This window comes from Magallana gigas, chromosome 10 (assembly GCF_963853765.1).
Source record: "Magallana gigas chromosome 10, xbMagGiga1.1, whole genome shotgun sequence".
Taxonomy (NCBI): Eukaryota; Metazoa; Mollusca; class Bivalvia; order Ostreida; family Ostreidae; genus Magallana; species Magallana gigas.
The window spans coordinates 13,685,493-13,706,040 of record NC_088862.1 but is presented as its reverse complement, the minus strand read 5'-3'; the positions used below and the strand labels follow the sequence as shown (position 1 = coordinate 13,706,040).

Sequence of the window (20,548 nt, the reverse complement as noted above, 5' to 3'; positions counted from 1 at the left end):
CAATCTCTGAAAAAAAAGAGAGTAGGGAACAGTAATTTGCTTCAATTTTAGCCACTAACAAACAAGGCGGATTTTGACACTATTGTAAATATGTCAATGGAAATGCTGACCAAATGAGTTTAAAAGGCCCCAGATTAAACATTGATTGACCCGGCAGGGGTACATTGTGTATTCTAACACTCGCAGACCCTCCCCCCTGTGACACTTTTACACAAAATCACGGCCGTGACAAAGGAGGGGGAAAAACAGAAGGTCGCTAAAGGTATAGTGTAAGATGTTTATTTTGGTTGGATTCTCTCTGGCTTCAGTTTTTTCTTCCTTTGAAAAATAATGCTGTTAAGATATTTTTTTTAATTTTTAACATTTCATGCAGCGGCGGTTTTATCGATGAAGCTGATAAAAGCGCGCGTTCTGAGATAGAGAATTATTCATCAACACGAACCGACCCAATTATCTCTGCTTCATTTCGGGGGCAAGTGTCAAAGGTCGTTTTTGTTGCATAACATTTCATTTACCCGAGGGCATCCGTGCAAAGCATGGTAAAAGAAAAAAATAATGCAAGTCAATTCTGTTTTATTTTAAATCGAAAACAGTGCACTCTGCGATTTTACCGCACGTGAGGAAAAGACTTGAACCCCCCCCCCTTTTCGCGCTGACTTGAACCTCTCCAAATCTGAGTTGCTATGGAAACGAGATCATTTTGTAAGTAGGATGTTTACCTGAATCTATTCTAAGCCAACTTCCGAAGGAAACACACACGCGATCGGGGGAGTGTATGTGTATACTTTTATCTTTCTATAAAAATCATATACACATATTAATTTATAGTGTAATTGGAGGCAAGAACAGAATTTTGGGGGATTGCAGAAAATTTTACTTCAAAAAGGTAAGTATTTTATAGTTATTGTGTATTTGGGTGAAAAGTAGCATTTATCCCGTTCACGGTTCACACTTCAAAGAGAAACTCTATATCTCAAACGGCTTAGGATATCCTCTCGAGGGGAAAATTCACAGCGTTTCAAGGGATCGATGATTTTAATTAAAAACGTTGCCATCGAGGATTTCTAAAACCTAGAAGTCAATTGACCCCCGTATTATATCAGTATAGCTTGATCACTTGGGACATATATTGAAGATCGTGTAAATTCAATATCTATACACTGGACAACATCATAAAGGGATTAGCTTTATCTACCGTTTCCACCGGGGCTCTATTCCACTTGACTTGGTGTCTGATGATAAAATACCCCTCCCGTTTAATAATACGTATGTGCATGTGCGAAGGGGTCGAGGGAATGAAAGGCCTTTGTTTAGATAGAGAAGCGCCCGAGTCTGTCAGTTCCTTTGTTTACTCATGCAGAACATTTAACCCGCTGGGTGCAGTGTGTAAGAGGATGTAGAGATTGGCTTGCATGGAGAAAGGGAGCTTTGTAAAAGGAATTAATGTGGCAATATTCTCTTGATTTTTAGGTATGTTTTTATGTTAAATAGTTATTGTGCATTGCAACTAGAATGTGATAATTGATGTTTTTTCCTCTCTTATTGTATCTAATAACTGGGTGGTATTATTTTCCTTTCGATAGTTTTTCCCCATGGGGTCTTTAAGCAATGGAAAAAATAAAATAAAAAGATAAATGCTACTGTCTCAATGATTTCTCATGCTCTGTTAATTAACCTTCCATTTTATAAAACACTATACAAGTTGTTGAATTGTGCATCAATGATTTCTGCTTGGAGGACCAAATTTTCTTCTCTGACCTGAGCTCCCATCTATTTATAGATTACAAATTTTCCTGCACCCTTCCCCCAGGCCCTTCCCCACCTAACTATTAGAAAAATATTAATGTGATGTGTTCTATTTAAAGTATATTATACATTCATTAATTATAGAAATTAAGTTTGAAGCAACTAATGAATTAATTAATGATTCAAAAAGTACTGTGCCATATTCTTTTATCTATACTGTGTGTTTGTACCGTAAGAACAACTTAAGAGGGCTCAATGGTAGTGGCCATTTTTAGACTGTAACGATCTCCTTTAGAAGAAGAGTTCTGTATAAATACATAGGAAAAATAACCAAATTTTAAAATGTATGTAAAATTTATGATTTTTTCTTTACTAAATAATAGTTTATAGGTAAACAAATTATATCTGAAAGTTTTTGGTAGATTTGATGGTTAATTTGTTGACCCTTGAGCCTCCATAAAATGAAATTGATCTACAACTGGCTCTCCATCTGTGACCAACCTTTTCTCATGTCGATTTTCAGCCTCAAGTCTCAGTATTGACCTCAAACTTTTGCACTTTTCTTTGAATGATAGAAGTTGAGAACTCAAGTGAGTTCTTTAAATTTTTTAGTGATGTATTAAGTTGAGAACTCTATTGAGTCCTTTAAATTTTTTGGTGAAGTATTAAGTATACTCAGCTTTATATTTCTATCAAAAATTTATCTTTGAGCGATTACTGGTTCTTTTAAAGCTACGGATACTATTTGCATCAAGGAGAAAGCGTTAGTTGAAAATTCATGAAAGAGAATTTTATTTAGCTTATTTGATGCTGATTCAATCCGTAACTTCATTGTAAAATAAAGATAGATTAGGTTATTAAATACTGCCAAATAAGACTAAATAACCAGTGGCAAAAGATGCAAAGAATCCTAGTTCAATTCCCCTGGAGACCATCAAAGCAATTTTTAAGCTTAATTCCTTCAATGTTCCTTTTCCCCCGTTTTCTATTTATAAGGAATACTAGTACATAAAATGCTAAATCAGAGATATGTCAGATCGGCAGAGGAAGAAAATGTAGGAAACTCGCAATCAATTCCAAGAATGACCATTTTAACTTTCAAATCCGCCGTAAAAATTACATCCCTGTATTAAAATAGCCACATTGTTTCTGCATGAGCACTCATACACATTAATTTTGAACTTTATAAGATTTTACGATGCAATATACTTTTAGCAAGAAAAATTGGCTTTGAATATATACTTTACTCTTCTCAACTCTTCAGAACATTTAGGCAATGAAAGTCTGCAACCCCATGCACCCACTTGCAATCACCCCCCTACCCCCCTACCCCCCCCCCCCCCCCCCCGTGACCTACTTGCTACCTCCTCTCAACCAATATGGGACCCCACCCCTACCAAGCCTTACCCTACTACCCTACCCAACTCCCCATCCCCCCTCTTTCCAGCTCCTAATATATATACCTGACCAACCAACCAGTTTTTGGACTTCTTCTCAAACCAACCCCTTACACCATATATGTACCTCGCCCCCCTCAACACCCCAACCCCATCCCCCCAAAAAAACTTTTCATATTTCAACTTTTCCAGTAAACCAATGTTAACCCCGAGGCACTCCCTGAGATAAATCATCGGTTCTATAAGTGCCAGAGAAATCCCCACACTGATGTTTTTTCTGACACACACACTGTTCCTCCGGTTTTTCAGATAATGATTGTTTGTTCGTGGCTAGTGACCTGGGGCCTACTGGCAAACATCAATTTCTGAACCCTGGCTGTCAGATTATTAATCACTGCTGGTGGATTACCCCCCATCCCCTCCTCCCCTGACTCCCGCCTTATCTAAACATTACATTGTTTAATGGAAACGTTCTGGTCAGGTGTGTAGTGAGAGAGATGGTATATATTGCCGATTTTCTCCATTACATTGCATTATTTATAAGATGCCACAGAAACCTAGTTTGTTTGAAATTACTTTGAAACTCACTGTAGATAGAGTTTGTTACCTAAGTACTCGCAATACTGATTATTGATACTGTACTATTTGATATCCCTAATTGAATATCTTATACGGCACATCCCCTGACAATGAGTTTGACAATTTATCATTCAATTAAACAATTGTAATGAAGCTAAGAGTTTGAGTGAAAGGGAATGAGTTTATTCTTAGAGAAGAGAGAGAGAGAGAGAGGAAGTGAGGGTTGATTACTACAAGAAAAGATAGAGGATGAGAGCAGAAAAGAGATGAATCCATGAGGAAAATAGAGAATAGACAGAGAGAGAGAGAGAGAAAGGAGAGAGAGAGAGAGAGAGAGAGAGTACATCCTGAGAGAGAGAAAGAGAAAAAAAAGAGAGAGGGGGTTGCTGGGGAGAGTTGATTCTGATATGAGCGAGGAGATAGAGTTTATCAAATTTTTTTAAAAGATATAAGATTCTGAGAGAGAGAGAGACGCAAAATGAAATTCAATATACAGGAAGAAATGAGATGGGTCATTAACCTTTGATTGAGGGAGAGAGAAAGATAGAAGGAAAGGAAGAGAGACATACCTGAAGCCCATTATAATTGCCATAAAAATATTATCAAAGAGACATATATATATAGAGAGATATTTTATTCCCCCTATGATTATATTTAAACACTGTTGAAAAAAACATTGACCCAATTCAGTAGAGGGATGTTCCCATCCTCCCCCCTTTTTTTCTCCCACTGACCCGATTTTCAATGACTTCAGTGAATGCAGTAATTGTGTCCTCCCCTTTTCAACTTTTTATTTTGTTACTTTGAGAAAATGGTGGCAGCCTCCGTACTGATTGATTTATGAGATTTTTCTTCACTATAGGGCAGCATTTAAATGTCAAGTGTGTCTCCCCCCATTTGTTCTCCCCAGTGAGACCTTTCCTGACCAGCTAATTGCACCGACTTGATAGATGAGGGTTTCCAGTTTCTCAGCTTGAAGTGAAACCATTTAAAAATCCAAGTGTGTTGACAATGGATTCGGTTACATAACACTTTACATGATAGAGATCCTGTATCAATCAAACGTTTTGTTTGGGTGGGTTTTTTTTTCTCAAATGTTTATTGTGCAATTATCTCTGCTTTCTCAGTTATTCACTCTGTTTGATTTTACTGGTAGTCCCTGAATTTTGAGCTCATTATGTAACTAAAGACCTTGAATTTACAATGGCATGTCTTTTGTATTGGTGTTGAACCTTGCTATAATTATGTTCTACAAATGTTATAGATTAGTGAACCGCAGGTCTCTTGTATGTGATGAATTTCAGCACTGCTGAGGTTACTTCGAAAACTGCTTGGTATTACACGCATTACTCATCTTTTAATTAGTACTGGTAATCATTTCTGCAATAACTGGAAATCTGTTATCTTAATTGCTGTTTAAGGAGGCTGGATAATCAACAAATTTATCGTGAGATCAACCTTGAATTTTTTTTCAAATTATGAACTATCACTTGGTCAAGAAACATTTTGAAGTGAAAGCTCTAAAATTTAAATCTAATTTCTATAGAAACATTTTAACAAGACCTTGGACTTTCGGTTGGATGTTGCTATCTATTTGTTGCGTCAAAACAATTTAAAAATGATGCGGTCTCAAGCGAAATATACACCGATTGTGTAGTCTTAGCTCAAAAGCCAGACAAATCTTGTTGATTTCACAGAGCTATGACTGAGTAGCCAGCAGTGAAATAGACAGGCCTACGTCACATTGCTGTTTGACACAACTACCCAAAGTCCAAGCTCTTGTTAAATTGGTTCTATTTTTCTAGGCTCATTCGCTGCTCTTCTTTTGTAGGAAGTTGTATAAAAAGTTTGGTTATGGCAATGTCCACCAAGAGTCTCTCTGATTATCGATGGATAGAACAAAAATCATTGAAATAGACCAAGTTTTCCAAAAAATTTGTCAAAAGCGGATAAATTGTGAATTTTAAAAGGGCTGGATGTGATCAAGAAATTAACTATCAGATCTACCATAAAATTTCGGACGTGATTTTTAGCCATAAATTATTAATTTTTTGAGTAAAGGAAAATTCCTAATATTTTTATAAGTTTTTTTCATAAATTCAAAGCTCTTTTTTAAAGGAGGTTGATACACAGTAAAAAAAAATGGCAGGGACCATCCAACCACCTTAATTGATATATAGATCAGCAATGAATTTTGAGATTTTAGTTTATATTGAAGTTGCTGGATGTACACTTGTCCCTATAAGAGTTGACATCATCAAAAACTCGTCTAATTTATTGAAACAAACACAATTAACTTAAAATTTAAATCCTCAAGGATGGGTAATAGCTAAGAAATATGAAAGTAAATGGAATATGTTTATGATTTTTTTATAATTTTGCTTAAGAAGAAGTAGGAGTAAATTTGTTCAGGATTTGACGAGAATTCATGGCTTTAGCTTTTTGTCTCTTTAATGCTTTTATACTTGATGCACCTTTTCAAATTGGTAAAATTATTAACACAGAAAATGCAAAAATGATGTAATATTGTGGGTTTTTTTTAAGTTTTACTCAAACAGCTCTGCACTTTTGAAAAATCCATTAAAAATTATCTTGTGGAGTTGTATTTAAGAAATTAAGAAGCTCGATCATGCACTTCATGAAATGTTGAACTTGACTGTAAACCTCTGACTAAAGCTAAATACACTGGAAGATGCATCGTCGGAAACCCACGGTCGGTCTCGCTTCTCTGGTAAGAGAAGCAAGACCGACCGTGGGTTTCCGACGATGTAGAAGATGGGGAAAAGGGAAACTTGTATGAATGAGATAAAAGTATAAGTCTGTTCCTAAATTGAAATTGGATGTTTTCAATTTTTAAAACAAGCTACAGCCACAGGAAAACGGTTTTAACGGGGCTTTTTCGGCACATTTTTTTTTTCTAGCTTGGCATACATATCAATTAAAAGCAAAATCTTGCCAGATGTTGTAAGGGCTGCTCTCAAAGATCACACTTCAGAATCTTGTAGTGCTTCCCTCTGCCAGATGCCTTTCTAACCTTAAACCTTAAGATACACACCACAAATTAGATTGCTATATTTCTATGGAAACCCATCTTCAAATGATTTTTTGGACTCTCCACATGAAATCTGACTGTTTGGTATAAATTATCAGTTTTCTTTGTTAGTGTGTGTGTGTTTGTAATACATTTGGTCTCCCCCTTGCTGTGCTATTGAAACTTGCATAAGAAGATATAATTTAAAAGTAGTGGCAGAAGGAGTAAGCATTAATACATGTAGCTAGGGGGGAGTCATTTTTCTCAGTTTCAGGGGGGAGGTGTCATTGTTTTTCATTATCTCTGGATGGGTCTAAGTATACATGTGTACACAGATTATGCATAAGTTTTATTTATGATTTGGCTTATGATATATTTCTGTTCAAATAAAAAATTCTGAAAGGGGAGGGGATGAGCAGAATTGAAGAGGGGAGGGGGGATGACATCAAGAATCATTGTTTATCCCATTCCCTGGATAAGTTCCACCAATGTGTCAGGATTCTGCTAAGTTATGATTTATATTCTTCGGCATGTTATTCGATTCAGGTAATTGCCGACAATGGGCGCCCACCTGATGTGAATCTATAAAGACTTTGATCGTATAATGTTGTACATGCCAAAAATGTGTTCTTTTTAACATACACAAATGTAAAAGATAGATGAAAGGTGAAACAGCATTGCATGCATGCAGTAACTGTTTTTGATCGGCAAGTCACACAAATCCTTCAAATACTTGAAAGAAAATTGTATTATTTTTTTTTTCGTTTTCTGAAATCCCGAATTACAATTACGGTGTTTATTGTGTAGAACTAGCACTAGTTGTACTGTACATGGTTCAAAATCACACTTTTTCAACCTACCGGTAATCAATACTGTAAATTCCTAATTAAAAGCGAGGAATTAATAGCCGCCTAAAATCGCAAGATGAACTTTATTTTGCAGACATATGTAAAGAACATGCATCTATGATAAAAATGAGGTGTTTGCGATTTCATGTTCTCGCAATTTGATGGAAAACAATTGAATCGCGGAATTAAGTACTCGGCGCGTAAAATAAGGAATCTACAGTATATTAAATGACCATACCCACAGGGTCTAGACTTGCAAACTTTGATTCAATCAGAAACAGTGTTTCTTATATTTGGAAATGAATTGATGCTCACATTTGACAAAAGAATAAGAGGTGTCAGGAATCATCAACAGACTTTGTAAAGTATAAAACTTTCCTTTGGATAAGATGTATGAAAACAGCTCTTTGTTACAAATACAATACTGTATAAATAGTCTATTCTCTATAGATTATCACATGTAATTTTCTGAGAAGTCATTCCCATGAATGCATCATTGTAATTTTTTTTTACAGTTCCATGCAACAAGGGTTTTATATTTTGTTCATATATATATAGGATGTAAAGGGAGAGACCGATGATCTAATCTATATATACAGTGCATTATGAATTGATGGTTGTTAATTTTTTTTTTTCAGAAGTATTCTATGCTGTTTTTTTTCTAATTCTTATTTAATTTCTAATACAATGTATATATCTGCCATATTTACAGAATACTAAATATGCCAACTTTTATCAGGATGGGATATATTAACATTTTGGAAAAATTAATCAACTATGTTAAATTGTCTGGAATATTTCTTGGTGTGAAGTTGTCCGTGCATGAATGTATTTTTTTAATTTTCTAAATGGTCATAGAATATATATTAGTATCAGCAAACCAGTTATCATTAGGAAATAAAGTTGCTGCAAAAAATAAGTTCAATGACATCATGGGTTATAAATGCGGTGAAATAAACCTTGGCGACTGAAGTAAAATTTGATATTTTTTTATTTGAACCTTTGTCTCTAATGAGTAGAAGGCTAAACTGGTAGTCCGAATTAGGGGTTTTTCCTCACTACGCTGATTCGTAAATACTTTCATTTTGTAGAGATGTTTTTCGTTCCTGTAAGGTTTTTGTTCTAATTAAGGAATAATGAATCATTCTTTGAGTATTATGAGGTGATTATTTTGGTCGGGACGTGGTCAAATCCAATAAAGCCCTCTAAAGGGCTTTATGATAGATTTGACCATGCTCCGACCTATATTATCACCTCATAAGATTCCTTAATTTACTTATATTTATATTATTTCTAATTTCTACACTTTAAAACAACATTTTATCAACCACTATTTTTTCATGTAGCACATGCAATATATTAAAATTACTACGTGGCGGTGCAGCCAACATGGTTTTCGGTTATGCTATAAGACACGCCCATTTTGTGTCACTCATCTTTTATGAAATTAATATTCGGTTTTAGGCTTCAAAATTGATTCGTAGCGTTATCAGTAGGACAAAGACAGTAGAAAATGTAAATATCATAGAAATGAACTTTAGTACCTCAGTGGATATAGAATAATTGTCAGAGTGATTTTTTTTTTACTATTTTCTTTTTGTATCCCTCAATACATGTATTTCAAACTTCGGATATCTCATACTTTTAGAAGGTAAATTTTCCTGATAACCAGCAAGCTTGACAGACTGCATGTATTTGCTGCAGGTGAACAGAACTTTGATGCTTCATTGAAGAGCATTATATTTACTTAAGGCCAATATAAAGACACTTTGATATATTAAACAGATGTAGAATATCTGGCTGAAGAATGTTTTTAGGTTTTTTCTTCTCTTTTTTTTTCTGTCTATGAAGATGCGTTGAGTTTCAAACAAAGATATATTCCCAGACTGCTGCATGGGGAAAATGTCAAAATAAAAAAAAGGCTTCATAGAGGTGTAAGTTAGATGGAAGCTTGAAGTTGAAGAACTGCCAGTGTGTGTGCGAAAAACCTACTGTAAATGACATCATATCTGATAGGTTGAAATCAAAGATTCGAATCTGACGGAGATTAAACAGCTCATCGTTGTGAGCTTGTAAGTCGCAGCCAGGGATCTGGATTTGGGTTGGCACGGCTTCAAGAGAATGCTGATAATATTAGCTCAACACTGGGGAAAAATTGCTTTGGGTCAAGGAGGTACATGGATGTTTCTATATGCAGAACAGTTTTGTGCCGCAAAAAAGTGCTGTTTTTGGAATGGATCGTGATCTCAGAGGATTTTGATAAATATTAAGTTAAATGTATCGTCGACTGCTTAAATTTGATTGTTGAATAAGTTGAAGAGACATCTCTCTCTCTCTCTCTCTCTCTCTCTCTCTCTCTCTCTCTCTCTCTCTCTCTCTCTCTCTCTCTTGCCTTTCTGTTTTGAAACTGCAGACCTTGCTCAAAGAATTTAAAGCTCTGCATATCAATTTTCAACCAATGACCCATCATGATGAATCTCTCTCTCTCTCTCTCTCTCTCTCTCTCTCTCTCTCTCTCTCTCTCTCTCTCTCTCTCTCTCTCTCTCTCTCTCTCTCTCTCTCTCCCCCAGTTTTTTTACAAGCATTAATGCAGAATTGTTTTGCATTTGATTTCACACACCTGCCAGTTTATTTAATATTGGGTTAACCCTTTGGCACAGTTATGAGCTTTGGATTATGATGTGGAGCCTATAAGTCTTTAAGAAGCAGTTAAATTTAGGTCTCAAACATGTTGTGGATTATACGTGTTAAATATGATGGAGATTTTATGCAACATATAAGACTTGTTTGTGTATTTCTGTAGGTATCATTATACCACCCAGAAAATTTGATTAATGGTGTATAGCTTTTGATGCAAAAATCTTCAGATAGTGATGTCACTGCGTTCATATTTTTTGAGATATAGTTGGCCTAAGCTGCCACAAAGAAAAGTGATGTATGTGCCTAAAGTTTATATGAGTAAATGATATGCTGGGATACCATTTTGTTGCCAGACTCATGTGTTTGACACTCAGGTTCAGGATCAAAACAAAAATTAAGTGAGCAATCTTTGAGAAAGTGATATAGAAATATTCCATCTGTTTTCAATTTCTTTACATCCCAACTTTATCTGTGTCATGTTGCATCACTGTATATTTTTTCAAAGGCTTGTTTTTATCAGAGCATGCAGTTAATTGGAGATATAGGGACAAGACATTTTCACATAGTGAGGAAAAGCAGAATATTTCAATTGAATCCTGGTCACTGCACCATATATAGATCAAAGGAATTTGGAGCATTATGTGTATTAATTCAGATAACAAAAGTATATGCAAAGCCTTAGACGAGGGGATTAAACTAGAGAACCCAGCAATTCAACAGTTGGGTGCTCTACCACTTGGCTTCCCTGAGGGTTGATATCCAGATATCATGTAGGGAGTTTAAACATTTTCCTTAATAATGTGGTGCTCTCCTTGATATCTTATGAGATATAGCCAGATATTTATGAAAACCTTCAATTGAATGCATCTACATTGTACTTTACTATGCCAGTTTGACTTTAGTTATAAATTAAGTTAATTTTAACCATTTTCTTTTATTTGTAGGTGCACTGAATTGTCCTGAAATCTATGATACTGCTACTTTGGAGAATTTATACTAAATTAGGCATCCACAATGAGTGACTCTGAGCCTTCTGGGAGTTTTTGATCTGACTGGAACAAAAATTTCCAAAGTCCTACAGAAATGAGAAACAATCACTGGAGGAACACAACATCTTGTTTGACCTTGTCCTTGACATTTGACCTTTGATCGCCATGAAGTCGTTCTGTGAACTTTCATGTACTCTGTTATTTCTGTGTGGGTGTATGTTTATGTCTGTGGAATGTCAAAAGAAAAACAAAGGTTAGTATATTGCATCTAAGGAATGAAATTAATTAAATTTTCCAATTCATACAAGTATAAACTGGGTTGAGGCTAGTACATGTATAGACTCTTTAATAAACCATGTTAATGATGATGTGATCTGAGCAAAACTTAAAACATTCATTTCCTAATGTATGGACTTCAGCATTCAGATGAAAAATCTTTAAAAAATCTAATATATCTGTGTATATTGATGCAACATATCTTTTCATGACAGCACCCCGCTGGAAGCCGAAATCCAGGCCGTACAATGGAGACACCATTATCGCAAAATCCTCGGGGAGCAACATAAAGCTAGCCTGCCCTGCCTATGGCTACCCTAAACCGACCACTACATGGTACAAGGAAGATGTGCTGTTTGATGCAAGTCAAAGACCAAAGGTGAGATTGACCATTGATTACATTACATTCAGGACATCTCCTTTAGATGAAGAGAAGGAGATGGCTTTGTTTGGGGGGGGGGGGGTCTTGGTCATGTAGTAGGAGAGAATTGAGGAAAGCATTATTTTTAATAAACTTTCAATCAAGAAATTTTAACAATCCTTTATTTTGAAGGAGGAGGGGACATGTTTGGTGGGGGGGATGGGGGGGGGGTAGGGTTCAGGTTGTAATAAGATGAGAGATTGGATGGGGGAGCATTAATTTTAAGAAATATGCAACAAGCTACCATCGTCAATCTCATCAGGAGAAGGAGACTTAAGAGAGGGTGGGGGGGGGGGGGGGGAGGGGGATGGTCATGTAGTAAGTGACAGATTGAGAATAGAATTAATTTTGAAGAAATGTTCAAGAAGCTGGGGGGGGGGGGTCATGTAGTAAGTGACAGATTGAGGATAGAATTAATTTTTATGAAATGTTCAAGAAGCTTGGTTACCATAGCTCATCATCTTATTACCGGTAACCATTTAAGGATAAAGGAAGAAGAGGGTTCTATTATTTCTGTCCTTTGGCATTTTTGTTTACTTATATTTGTGGGTAATGCCAGCTTTATATGATGTACAGGTATGATATAAGTACATGTCGTTCTTTAAGAGTACCACGGTACAATTTATTAAATTTGATGTATGATGCAGATATTAAAAAAAATGGAAGCAGCTAGCTTTTCATGCAAAGAAACAGTTAAATACAGGAAAATTTAATCTAAAATTCCAATTTTTTATCCATCATGTGCATGGTGTCTGTTTTGGCTAATTTAGTCAATCACAGTTTCTACAATGGAATGTACATGAAGTCTGTGATCTCTCACCATTAAGCATTAAGTCCTCTCAAGTATGGCTGCTATTTAGTTAACTCATGTCTACAACCTCTTCATCCATGTTCTCAAAGCAGTTTCTGTCAACACAATGTAGTCTAACTGCTTTGAATCAGAATTCTGTTTGCACCATATTGTCAGAAATGGGCGTTTCCAAATAGGTGTTTCCAAGCTGGTATAAAAAAAAATATTCCTGGAATTCGCTTCAAGCTCACCTTGTCTCAATTTCCTGAGGGTTTCCATTCTCTCTGTTGAAATAAACATGAGATGACTGGCAAATCCTCTTTATTTACTTTATCTCACACATCTAAGTCCTAAAAATCTTTTGAACATGAGTGAAGAGGAAGATCCAAGTGAACACTGACTTCTTCGCTTAGGTTTTTTTTTCTGGATCCTTGGTCGAGGATCAAAATGAGATACTTAACATACATTGGATTAAATCAATTGATGATTGGAGGTGCTCACTGTTAACTTGCCGTTGTTTTACTTTAACAGCTGTGCTTTTATTAAGACTAGTTATTCGACCTTTTCTTCTTTCTTTTTTTTTCTGAGTTTCATGGTTTATTTATTGTGTTAATGTGTTCATCTGAGCTCTCAGAATGACTTTCCTGGCTCATGTATGATTGCTCGATACCAAAAGAATGTATTCAGTTGAGTTATGAGAAGATTCACTATCTCTCTCATTATCAGAGAATGCATTCAATTATGGTTTTCATGGAGCGACTCATAATTGCTCAATGCCAAAAAACAGGGTTCAGTTGAGCTCTCCAGTAACAACTAATGAAAGATATAAACATATCATAAGCTGCTCTTTGCGTTTTGTTTTCCAATTTTTACTTGCTGACTGTATATTGTCAGTTTTTACAAAGTATTTATCCAAAACATGTTTTATTATCAGTTATGTTCAAATTACAAAACTTCTTTTAATTACCTTTAAATACCTGTTTTATCAGGAAATTTGAATAATAAATCACTGAAAAATTGTTTTTATATTTAATACTATAATTCTCTGAATCCATTTCAAAAATCACAAAAAGTATAATTATGTTGTATGCAGGGAGATATTTGCCATCGTTTTATTTTCGCCCTGTTCGCCCTTATTGTCAGCGAGCAACTTTAAGATTGGGTTAATTCAAATGTATCGAATCATATTATATCTCTCTTTGAAATAAATCTGTTTTCAATTTCAAAATGGGGCAAAACTGTTTGCATTGGTGAAGAAGGGTAAAACTACACAGGGTGAAAATAACCTCTTATACACTAGTATACACGTATATAATTTATGAAATGATAGCACAAAAAAATGAGCACCTGCAGTTATGTTATACAGTATATGGTCTACAAGGATAATAGGCGGCCTGAGTACTGTATATTCCTTATTTTCGCAATTACTTCATTCCACGCTTCCACTGTTTTGTGTCAAATTGCAAAAAATTTAAAATTTCAAGGGACAATTTTTTTGTTAAGAATTTCCTAAACTGTCTAAAAATTAAAAGCAAGATGTTAAAATCTGCAAGTGTTGCTTCTCGCGATTTTATGTGAATATTTATTCCTCATGTTTAATTAGGAATCCACAGTATTTCACCATGAAAAAAATAAATGTATGACACGATTCTTTTGTTTCAGACGAAAGCTCGTTATAGTTCCTTGATCCTTAACGATGTTCAGGAGGCGGACAAAGGAAAGTACAAGTGCGTCGTCCAAAACACCGAAGGCAGCATCAACTTCACGTTCATCGTCGATGTTATACGTACGTACCAATAATCATTGGGGGTGGGAGGGGATTTAATTATACATTTATTTCAATCATATTGATAGAAAGATGAAATAAAAAGCTATGCGTGTTTAAAGCTATATTTATATTTATAGCCAATTTTCAAATAAAGCTAAAACATATTGATTTTTTTTCATTTACTTATAAATAGTTTTATTTAGTTTAATAGTTTAACAAATCATATCAGAAAATTTAAGGAATATCTGATTGATATAATTTGTTGACCATGCACCTAGCCTGATCTTTAATTACTGTAAACCAATTTTTATTCGTGGCAACTTTATCTTGCGATTAAATGCTGATAAACTGGTTCGCGACGACAAATGTTCACGACCAAGCCTTATCCAGACCAGTATTGTAAGTTATAAAAAACTATGGAAAAAGGATTGGTTCGCAGCGAGAAATATTTGTGACAACAAGGCTCTCGCTGACCTCGCGAAAAGTTCTCGCACGCGAATAAAAGTTGGTTTACAGTATTGTTTCAATTGAAACAGAAATCAACTGTTCAATATATCTCAATCTCCAATGTATAGGGACATCTTGGCCACTGGTGATACAGGAACCAAAGAACGCCACGGTAATGGAGGGTGAGAAGGTGGAGCTCGAATGCCGCGCCCTGAACGACCCAGACGCCACCACCCAGTGGATCAAAAGAAACAGTGACTCGGGCTCAACGAGCGGTGCCGCACCCAACGAAAATGTAATTACATCATGACAGCAGTTCTGTTTTACCATTTATTGCATTTATATACCGGTACTCTATTACAATGTAGTTTTGTTGCATTGATAATAATTTATTTACAACTTAATCAGGCACTTACATCAGTATGAATGTAGTTGTAGCTGGTTTATATACAGCTTTGAAGGTAAGAAGGAAAGAGGAAGACTCTGGCATCCCTCCCTCACCTAAACCACACAATTAATACATTACGGTTCCAACCCCATCAAATTATTATTCCAAGGGAATTACAAATTATGAATTGTTACCGCATTCAGCCATGATCATATTTAAGGTCAGACGACACGTTCCTCAATTTTAGATAACTTTTTCCAGGAATTTGTTAATGGTTTACTACTACTTGGACAAGCTTTCTTGCAAAAAATTGGGGTACCTTACCAGGCATTTCTGCAAAATACTATAGTATGCAATTTCCTATATAGTCTTCTTAAAAATACACTTGACCTGCTGATATAAAAATAAATACATCTACAGCACAGCTAAATTCACGATATTAGAACTATATCTCCACCGGGGCGGGGCTTTGAACTCACGACCTCTAGAACCTATAGGCTTCTTGCAGTGAGTGACCACAGTTCTAACCACTCGACCATCTAGACATATAACCAAATCCAAGTAAATTTTGATCATTTTCAAAGTAATTATAAAATTTATTAATATTTTTATTGGAACTCTTTATTACGAGGAGATACAAAAAAGATTCTCGAGGAACCGTTGTCTGACCTTAATATCATTTTACACGCTGCTCATCTCACTTGTAAAACCATGTCAGTTTGAGCAAATATTTTGTTTGTCACTTTCAGAGTCTTCAAAATAATGGTCCAAAACTAGTGATCGAGAGTGCTAGAGTGGAAGACACAGGCAAATACATATGTATGGTGGGTAACTACATTGGAATAAAGTCGGTGGATGTCTGGGTGACGGTTAAACAGACTACCACTACATCAACTACCACCACCACCACAAAACCACCGACTACCACCACCGCTTCTACCACTACCACCACTCCAGCTCCTACCACTACCACAACCACTACCACTGTGGCTACCACCAGTACACCGCAGCCAACCACTACCACCAGTATGGAGGTGATCTACATCGGTCCTATGGTACCGGATACAACAGATGACGAGGATGTGTACGAAGGTAACGTCTTGTTCACTACCGTAAGATTTTTTGGTCTCTTTATTGAGATCGTATTTGAAATGCCATAAACTAACTTAGATTGAGGAATTTTTTCTTCTAATGTGTGTTTCTTGGTGAGGATCAAAAGAAATTCTTAGATATGCCCTCAACCTCAGATTGCAGATGTGTATGTGGGTTTTGTACTGAAAATTAATTATTTATAATGGGCAAATTTTTGCCTATTGATTAAGATATCAATAGAGGTTCTTTAAGATATGCCCTCAACATTCTCATATTAAGGATGTGTATGTAATTGTCAATATGAGGTAACATATTTAACTATTAATATTCAATACATTACATAAATGATTGATGAAAATCAGTAGTTTTTAGGTCACCTGAGTCACTCAGGTGACCTATTGCAATTGGTCTTCGTCCGTCGTCGTGCGTCTGTGCGTCGTGCGTTAACAATTTTACATTTTTAACTTCTTCTTGAAAACTACTAGGCCAATCGTTACCATTTTTGGTGTGAAGCATCTCTATGGTAAGAAGAGTTTAAATTGTGAAATTCATGACTCTGCCACCCCTGGGGTGCTACGGGCGAGGCCAAATATGCAAAAAAAGCCAAATTTTCAAAAATCTTCTTCTTTACTCCCACCCATGTGAGGAAAAAACTGGTTGCATGGTTATGATGTCCATGAAGCCTTCTACCAAAATTGTGAAATTTATGTCCCCTGGGTCAGGGGTTCAGGCTATAGGGTGGCGCCAATGTGGCCATATAGTGAAAATGTATTAAATCTTAGAAAATCTTCTTCTCTACTACCATATATATTTTTAAAAAACTAAATGCCTGATTATGATGTCCATTAAGCCCTCTACCTAAATTGTGAAATTAATGATCCCTTGGTCAGGGGTTCAGGCTCTAGGGTGGGGCCAATGTGGCCAAATAGTAAAAATGTATTAAATCTTAGAAAATATTCTTCTCTACTATCATATATATTTGTTAAAAACTAAATGCATGGTTATGATGTCTATGAAGCCTTCAACCTAAATTGTGAAAGTCATGACCCCTTGCTCAGGGGTTCAGGCTCTAGAGTGGGGCCAATATGGCCAAATAGTAAAAATGTATTAAATCTTAGAAAATCTTCTTCTCTACTCCCATATATATTTGTTAAAAACTAAATGCATGGTTATGATGTCCATGAGTCCCTCTACCAAAATTGTGAAATTCATGACCCCTTTGTTAGGTGTTCAGGCTCTAGGGTGGATCCCCTTTACCTAAATTGTGAAATTCATGGCCCCTGGGTCAGGGGTTCAGGACATGAAGGGGGGGGGGGGCAATATGGCAATATAGTGTTAATGCATATAATGTTTAAAAATTTTCTTCTCTATTCTCACACATCTATATAAAAAAAACTGACTAATAATTATGTTTACCAGGAAGACCTCTACTGAAATTTTAATTTTCATGTCCCCTCAAGGATGGGTATTGACTCTAGGGCAGGGCCAAAATGGATGTATAGATGTTAATGCATATAACGTTAAAAAATTATCTTCTTTACTCCCACACATCTGAAAGGAAAACTGAATTCATGATTTTGTAGACCAGATCTTTTAGTTTTTCACCAAAATTGTAGGTTTCACAGTTCTTTTTGAAATGTGGTCGTCATTACAAATTTATACTTTTTCTACTCCAGTATGAAACCTAATTAATTAGATGCATATATGAGACTCCATGACAAGTTTGTGTATGGGATATATGCTACTCAGGTGACCGTTAAGGCCAATTGGCCTCTTGTTTTTCAAGGGTGTTGATTGTTTAGTGATCTATTACTAGACTCTCCGTGTACACTATGATGCAGTATTTCTTATCTAAACCTCTTTCTTATATAAGATGATGAGGGTTTTAATGTGAGCTGAACTTAAATATATTACTGATTCATGTATTAATGAAATGGAAGTCGGTGTCTGAGTGGGTATGATTTATCTTCTCTACAAGGAGGAAGTGGAAATGATGTGGAAAAGAAGAAGAAAGACAAGAAAAAGAGAAAGAAGAAGAAGAACAGGAAGAAGAAGAAAAACAGGAAGAATAAGAAGAAGAAGGAGCGACAGCAGGAGAGAGAGAGGAAGCAACAGCAGAGGGAGAAGAAGAGACAGGAGGAGCTGGACCGGATGAATAAGGAGACCGTTCACAAAGGCAATGGTGACTTCCAAGACGTGAATTACCCCCACATCATTCATCCCAACAGTCAGGGTACATTACAGTTATTATTAATGTGGAGAGAGAGAGAGAGAGAGAGAGAGAGAGAGAGAGAGAGAGAGAGAGAGATTACATCAGTATATGGAGGTGTCTCATACCACTTTAAAGTATGAAGCAAAATGACATTAGAAATTTCTAAATAGTGAGCCATCTTTGAACAGAAAATTTATCATGCTCTTTAAGCTCTTTAAGGGCATGCATATATGTTGAAATGACTGAATTTATAGTTGTTATAAACACTTCGTAGATCTTAGATGTGTTCTATTCTGTGTTTTTATCCAATTTAGATCATTTTGAAACATTTGAAAACATTGTCCCCAACCTTTATACAACACCACCTACTGAAGATGACAACGAATTCTTCCCGAACGGAAACATCAATGGTGATCTGGGCGATTCGGATAATACGTTTATCAATGATCGGCTTCCCACCAATAACGATCCGTTCAGCGAATTTCCGGAAGGGCAGCAGCAAGAGGAAGAGGGCATGAGTGCATGGACAATTTACATCATCGTCGGTCTTGTGGCAGGCGGTGTGCTCCTCGTGGGGCTTGTGGCGATAGTGGTAGCGCTTTGTTGTAATCGCATCGAAGATCGCAACGGATACAAACATACCTCAGTGTAAAGTGAAAGTAAACAAATGAAAGTAGAAGAGCGATCGAGGAGAGATCTGCAGTTATAAAGATATATTGATATATAAAACTTGACAAACCTAACAAGGTTGGTTGTTGACTCAATCTCTCTCGTGCAATGACACAAATTTCTGTGCCTCACAACTCAAATCAGTATTGGAAAATTCGAAAGACTCGAAACTTTATACATGTATTATTATGTCTATGTACTGCCCTCACTGCACTGCCGCAAACTATGATTTATTTTGTCTTTGTCAAGCATGCCATTGGGCAAAACATTGTCTTTTGGTTTTTTGTCTCGTTTTTAAGATTATTATATCTCGTATAATTTATGATTTACCTCTGTATTAAACTTTCGTTTCATTAATTGTCATTTGGTGCATGTTGTTGAATGTCATAAACAGTCTATTTCAGTGCAATAATTTATTAATATGATATTAAGGCATATTTTCTACCCGTTCTACTAAAAGTGCAAACACCATGAAAACTCAAAGCATTTATTTTCTCCCTTCAGACTTTCATTGTATCCGAATATCATTTTAACATCTATAACTTCATTATTATTCTATTTTACATAGATTTGGCCACATAAAATTAATTCTCTGGTTCTCAGGCCAAATTTTCCAAAATTAGATGAGGGAGGGAGGCTTTTTTTTTTCTTTTTTATTGGTAAAAAAAACAGATGAGGGAGGCTTTTTTTTTATTTGGGAAAGAAATTAACTACCTAAAATTTAAAAAAAACAAGATTTTCTTTATTCAAGCAGCTGTTTTATTATTTAATAAGGATAGCTGTTAAATATTTTAACAGATAAAAACACCCCAATGTATGTTTGAAAATACAGCTCAACTTTCAAAGTACAACAATGATATTTAATATTTAGATCAAATGAAAAAACATCTATTCTTTTATAAGTGAACTGTTTGTTTTCATTTTTTCTGCTTCTTTGCTCTGGAGCATTGAACATCCTTCCGTTTTTACAAAGCTGTCGTTGTGAAACAACACAATCATGACATATTGGGTACTATCCTTCCTCTTTTTGTCTTTGTCTTGTGTCCAACAGTGATAGCATATTGGGGGGAATACACCAGAGCTGTACATGTAGTAGGGGGTCTCAATTGGAGATGCACAGGCTAAATTTGATCTCATATAAACTTTCTATAATTTGTCGCATATTGAGGGTGCTTTCTCAGGATTATCAGGTTTTAATTCCTGAAGTTTAGATCAACATAAAAATTGATAAAGTCCAATGATTTTTGTAAGCAAG

At 35.7% G+C, this 20,548-nt stretch overlaps 1 protein-coding gene across 4 annotated transcripts; it reads left to right on the top strand.

Annotated features, from left to right (window-relative positions):
- The first annotated feature begins 245 nt into the window (after positions 1 to 245).
- LOC105347497 (uncharacterized) lies at positions 246 to 19,846 on the top strand. 4 transcript variants are annotated; one of them, XM_066073186.1, is made up of 8 exons: positions 246 to 262; positions 11,186 to 11,483; positions 11,722 to 11,885; positions 14,380 to 14,503; positions 15,061 to 15,227; positions 16,070 to 16,412; positions 18,391 to 18,645; positions 18,939 to 19,846. In XM_066073186.1, the coding sequence occupies exons 2-8, from the start codon at positions 11,396 to 11,398 to the stop codon at positions 19,274 to 19,276; spliced, it is 1,479 nt and encodes a 492-aa protein (XP_065929258.1). In that variant the 5' UTR covers positions 246 to 262; positions 11,186 to 11,395; the 3' UTR covers positions 19,277 to 19,846. The 4 variants fall into 4 exon arrangements, with proteins under 4 accessions (XP_065929258.1, XP_011454917.3, XP_011454915.3 ...); XM_011456615.4 differs by lacking the exon at positions 246 to 262 and adding an exon at positions 727 to 886 and having other exon boundaries at positions 18,394 to 18,645; XM_011456613.4 differs by lacking the exon at positions 246 to 262 and adding an exon at positions 727 to 886.
- Positions 19,847 to 20,548: the final 702 nt, after the last annotated feature.

What these genes read in the sequence shown, in the direction of transcription:
- LOC105347497 (XM_066073186.1), top strand. Translation starts at nt 11,396, where the DNA reads ATGAAGTCGTTCTGTGAACTTTCATGTACTCTGTTATTTCTGTGTGGG. An exon ending in GTGCCGCACCCAACGAAAAT is followed by an intron (nt 15,228 to 16,069) that starts GTAATTACATCA and finishes TGTCACTTTCAG; the next exon opens with AGTCTTCAAAATAATGGTCC. An exon ending in CATTCATCCCAACAGTCAGG is followed by an intron (nt 18,646 to 18,938) that starts GTACATTACAGT and finishes TATCCAATTTAG; the next exon opens with ATCATTTTGAAACATTTGAA.